Source organism: Elephantulus edwardii, unplaced genomic scaffold (genome assembly GCF_000299155.1).
Source record: "Elephantulus edwardii isolate Elephantulus edwardi_28Jun2011 unplaced genomic scaffold, EleEdw1.0 scaffold00067, whole genome shotgun sequence".
Lineage (NCBI taxonomy): Eukaryota > Metazoa > Chordata > Mammalia > Macroscelidea > Macroscelididae > Elephantulus > Elephantulus edwardii.
In genome coordinates, this window is record NW_006399817.1 from 15,925,181 (window position 1) to 15,930,370 (window position 5,190).

Below are 5,190 nucleotides of genomic sequence, written 5' to 3' on the forward strand. Positions count from 1 at the left end.
AGCTAAGATCCATCTAACATCAGCTACAGTATCCCTAGTACCACGACCCCTTCTAAACCCAGCCTGGACTTCTGGCAGTTCTCTGCTGATGTACTTACTGTTCCTGTCATTTTTGGATAATCTTCAGTAGAATCTTGCTTGCGTATGAAATTGATGATACTGTTCTGTACTTTCCACACTCTGTTGGGTCACCCTTCTTTGGGATGGGAACAAATACATATCTCTTCCAGTCGATCAAGTGGTTGTTCTCCAGATTTCTTGGCACAACTTGGTGAGCACATCCAGGGTAGCATTTGTTAGCTGAAATATGTCAGTTGGTATACCCTCTATTCCTGAGGCCTTATTTTTTGCTATTTCCTTCACAGCATCTTGAACTTCTTCCTTCATCACCATTGGCTCTTGTTCATATGTGATTTCATTAAATTCTTCTGTGTCTTCCAATTCCTTTCTATACAGTGACTCAGTATATTCTTTCCATTTTCTTTTAATACTTCCAGGATCATCTAATATTCTGCCTAAAGCATCCTTGATTATAGCAACTCGAGGTCTAAATTTGTTCTTCAGTTCCTTGAGCTTAAGAACTTCTGAGCGAGTTTGGCCTTTTTGATTTTCCGACTCCAGCTCTTTGCACATTTCGTTGTAGTATTTTGCTTTGTCATCCCATGCTGCTCTTGGGAATCTTTTGTTCAGCTCTTTAGTATCTTGAATTCTTCCTTGTGCTTTTCCTTCTCTGCGCTCCAGTGCAATCTTCAGAGTTTCTTCTGACATCCATTTTGGTCTTTTTTTTTTTTTCTTCTCTTCTGTCTTTGTAATGACTGTTTGTACTCTTACTGGATGATATATTTGGCATCCTCCCACAGCACATTAGGCCTTCGCTCATTTGTGTTCAAGGCTTCAAACGTGTTCCTGGGATGGTTCTGAAATTCAGGTGGGATGAACTCAAAGTCACATTTTGGTTTCTGTGGAATCGGTTTAATTTTCCTCAGCTTCAGGTAGAACTTGCATATGAGTAGCTGGTGGTCTGTTCCACATTCAGCTCCTAGCCTTGTTTTCACAGCTGATATTGAGCTTCTCTGGTGGTTTTTTCCGCAGAAGTAATTGATCTGATTCCTATGCATACCATCAGGTGAAATCTATTTGCAATGAATAGGTCACTGATTGTGCAAAATTCAGTCATTCTGTCTCCAGCTTCATTTCTCTCACCAAGTCCATGTTTTCCAATGACTGCCAACTTTTGCCTTCCGGTCACCCATTATTATCAAAGCATCTTGATTGCATGTTACATCGATCTCTGACTGTAAAAGTTGGTAGAGATCAATTTCTTCTTCTTTGGCTATGGTTGTTGGTGCATATATCTGAATGATTTTCGTATTTACTGGACTTCCTTGTAAGCATATCGATATTATCCTTGTCATTTACAGTGTTGTACTTCAAGACAGATCTAAAAATTACTTTTTTTAACTATGAACACAACTCCATTTTTCCTCGCCTTTTCATCTCCGGAGTCTGACTCAAAATGCCCCATGCTGTTCCATCTCATCTCTCCAGTGCCCTAGTATGTAAATATTTATGCGTTTCATTTCTTTCTTAACAATATCTAATTTTCCTACATTCATGGCTCTCACATTCCATGTTCCAATCATTAGTGTCTGTTTACAACTGTTCCTCTTCCTTTGTATTTCCATACTTGAAAGTTCTACCTCGTTGTCCTGTTAGTCTGTTCTGTTGTACATAGGGTTTTCCGAGGCCTGCTATTTCAAAAGTGGGTGTCCAGCCCTTCTTCCCAGTCTGTCTTAATCTGAATGTTCAGATTTAGAGGAATATCTGACAGACAAGCAATTTATAGAACAGTGAATGATAAATCCCTCATTGTGGAGTTGACTAGTAGTTACAGTGTTGTCCCTGCCCTTGTCCCAGTGTGTTGTTGACCCACTTATTTCCCATCTCCACCCTTCACTTCTACGGAATCCCTTCAAGCATTTATCTTCCATTGTCCAGGCCTTAATCTGACAGCTTGTACCTGAAGTTTTCTTGATTTCTGTGACTCCAAACACATCAGCTGCTGACAATTTCTTATGCTGTGAGTAGTATCTCTTTCATTTAGTGGTAATGTTTCTGAAAGGAGGTTGTTGTGTCCTGTAGAACTGGTGTATAAATTGTATTTTTCTTCTTGGCCCGAGGCCCGGCCACAGGCTCTGGCTTTTTGTACCTATGGGTGTGGTAAGGCTTTTCCTGTGAGTCCCTTCTGTATTTTTTGGCCCCGGTTCTGCCTGTGCCTGATTTCTGTCTCCTCCGTTCTGCCCGCCTGGATTTCTCTGTTTCCCCTCTGCACAGCCCGGGATTTTTGACTGTAGTGTCCTGTAATTCTTCAAGTTTGTTTTTCATCCATTGGAAATATTAAAATTTTTTTATTTTTAAAATCTGTGTCAGAAAATTATATCACACTTTCTGGCTTTGTGAAATCCATTGCTACATTGTCATTTTTGGGGGAAGATACCTATCTTGTTTTGGGCTTATGTGGTGAGTGAGGTACCTTGCTTCTTTCGAGACATTGAAGTGGACGAGTTTTTGAAAAAAAAAAAAAAAAAAACCACAAAAAAACTGAGGTGATAGCTGGTTCTTGGTTTGATGTCACTGCTGCTTTATGAGATGCCCAGGAACTTGCTTGAGTTAGCGAGACCAACGTGGTTAGGTCAGACAGTAGTTTGTAGAAACTAAATCTTCAGTGTTAGACTTTTTCAGGGGAGGCTGATAAATGCTATAAGTTGGTCTGTGTTTTTTTAAATTAAAAATTCAAAGCTGGGGGTGGGGTGTGCAAACTTGGGGGCGGAGCCTTGGTACCTCTTGGGCACAGGTCAAAGGTGCAGAGGTGTGTCCTATGTCCAAAACCACTCCCTCTCTCCACTGCGCCTTCGAGGTCTTCTCACCAACTTCAAAATTCAAAGCTGGCGCCAACTCTCGCTCTTATAATTCTCTCAAATTTCGCGTTTCTATTACAAGTAAGGTGATTTTTAAAATAGAATTTAATTGTCCCTACACTGTATTTGGTTTTCCCCCCCAGTAGATGTTTATCTGTTTAAAACGGATTTGTATGAACTCTTTTTATAATAAGCTTATAAGTATACTTTTTTAAAAAAAAAATACTGGCTTACAGTGTATTTGTATCATAGTTTGGAAATTGATTAAATTGATTGCATTTTCCTACAGTATTAGAGATCTCTGAATTGAGAATTGTCACAGTATGGATTCCCCCCCCCCATAATGAAGTTTGATTTTGCTTGCTTTTTTACCTGTAATTTAATTTTGTGAACTTTTATTTTATTCATTAGTTTATGCTATCTTTTTACTGTGTTTTATATGCATGAACATTTATAAATAGTGGATATCATTCATTGAAATAATGTTCTATAATACTAATTATAATTACTTATGATATCTAAGTATATGCTTCTGATTTCTTAATAAAAAACTTACTAAGTTTCCATCAAGTCACACGTAATAGAAATTTTTTCAGTGAGCTCATGTTTTCTGATGTTATTTCTAAGTTTGATACGGTTTTTGCAACCCAAAATTTAATTATTTTCTATATTAATATCTAAAATATAATTCTTCTACTTCTTGGTTGGTAGTACACTTTATACCATTTAGGCATACCTTGACTTTTGTGAAACTTACCAGTCTAGGTGGCACAATCAGGCTTGCAGAAAAGCCTGGGAAATGTGAAGACATAAAGACTAAATCTGTACAATTACATTATTTTATTGATACTAGGGGTTAAAGTAACCATCGTAATTTTACATGTGAAATATTAATAGAATGGGAAACTAATACTAAATGTCTTAATCATTGTTTTAAAAAAGGAATATTTGATCCCTTTCTCTTCTTCATGAATCAGTTTTGGGTTTTGTTTTTTTTAGTTCATTGTTCACAAACTGTAGTAATCCACCTATTTGCTTTCATTTATAAAAATGAATTTGACATTTTTTTGGAGATGAAGAAATGACTTGCTTTTTTAAATTCATAGTTTACCTGATGTATGGGTGAATGAAAGTGAACGACATCAATTAAAAACTAAAGTAGTTCATTTATCAAAGCTACCCAAAGATACTGCCTTGCTTTTGGATCCAAACATATACAGGTAATGTAGTCTTGATTTGATGTTTTACTTTAATACTCCCTAAAGTTTTTATGTAATTCTTAAGTACTTAATTTTAGTTCTAACCGTATCTTCCATTTTAATGCTTCAGCATATGGAAGTTAAAACACGAAGAATTTTAAATGCTAAAATTCTGAAAAATAGTATTTTTATCACACTTCTTTGCCCTTTAACTCTCAATTTACCGGAGTAGTTTAGGTTGTGACATAAATAGTGTTTTTGAAAAAATGGATGCCTTTAAAAAGTATATATTTCACTCTTTATTATAGTTTTAGATTTTTGTAAAATTGGAATTTGATTATGTATTATAGGTAAGCAATTGGCTTTTAAAAATTTATGTTCTTTCCAAATTTTTAAAAGTAGTATTTTGAATATCTTGTTTATTCTTAAAGAGTAATTCAGAGTGTTAACACTGATTTTCCTTTAGTATGCTGTGATTAAGAATACATGGTATAGGAGAAAGGAGATGTTGTCAGAGTTCCTGACAAGCTCTTTTTTTCTTTTTAAATTGTGATTTTAACAAAAGTTTACAGAGAAGTTTGGTTTTCATTCATTCAGTGTTGCTGACTAGATCATTTTGCTAGATGATTTAATTATCCTCATAGCAGCTGTGTAAAGAAGCTGTTACTATTACCTCCAAATCTGAGAGATTATCAAAGCTGATGCAAGACGTTAAGTTTCTTCTTCAAGGCTATAGCAAGATAGAATGTGGTGGGACTATATACTCTTATGCAAATGACATCTACTAAGGTGATTTAGAAAGTGCTTAATTAAAGAAACATTAATACACGTTTTACATAGTAGTAGGTTGGACTGGCATAAAGTGACACAATCTAAAAATATACAAGTAAAATTTTTAGTAGTCATGAGTACTATGGCCTTTTACCAGACTTTTTTTAGTCATTAAAAAATGTGTTTGTACCAGATGCTCTGCCGGGGAAGGAGGGACAATCTCCTCCTGTACCAGTCAGATCTGATTTGACGGTACACACACACAAAAATAATAAAATTTTTAAAAAAGTAAAAAAAAAAAA

At 35.7% G+C, this 5,190-nt stretch overlaps 1 protein-coding gene across 3 annotated transcripts in view; it reads left to right on the forward strand.

Annotated features, from left to right (window-relative positions):
- AEBP2 (AE binding protein 2) overlaps window positions 1–5,190 on the forward strand; it is a 106,380-nt gene that overhangs the window by 91,460 nt on the left and 9,730 nt on the right. For all 3 annotated transcript variants that reach the window (XM_006888446.1, XM_006888447.1, XM_006888448.1), the window contains exon 7: window positions 4,025–4,138. In XM_006888446.1, the coding sequence (XP_006888508.1) occupies window positions 4,025–4,138 (114 nt within the window). The remainder of the gene's footprint in view (window positions 1–4,024; window positions 4,139–5,190) is intronic.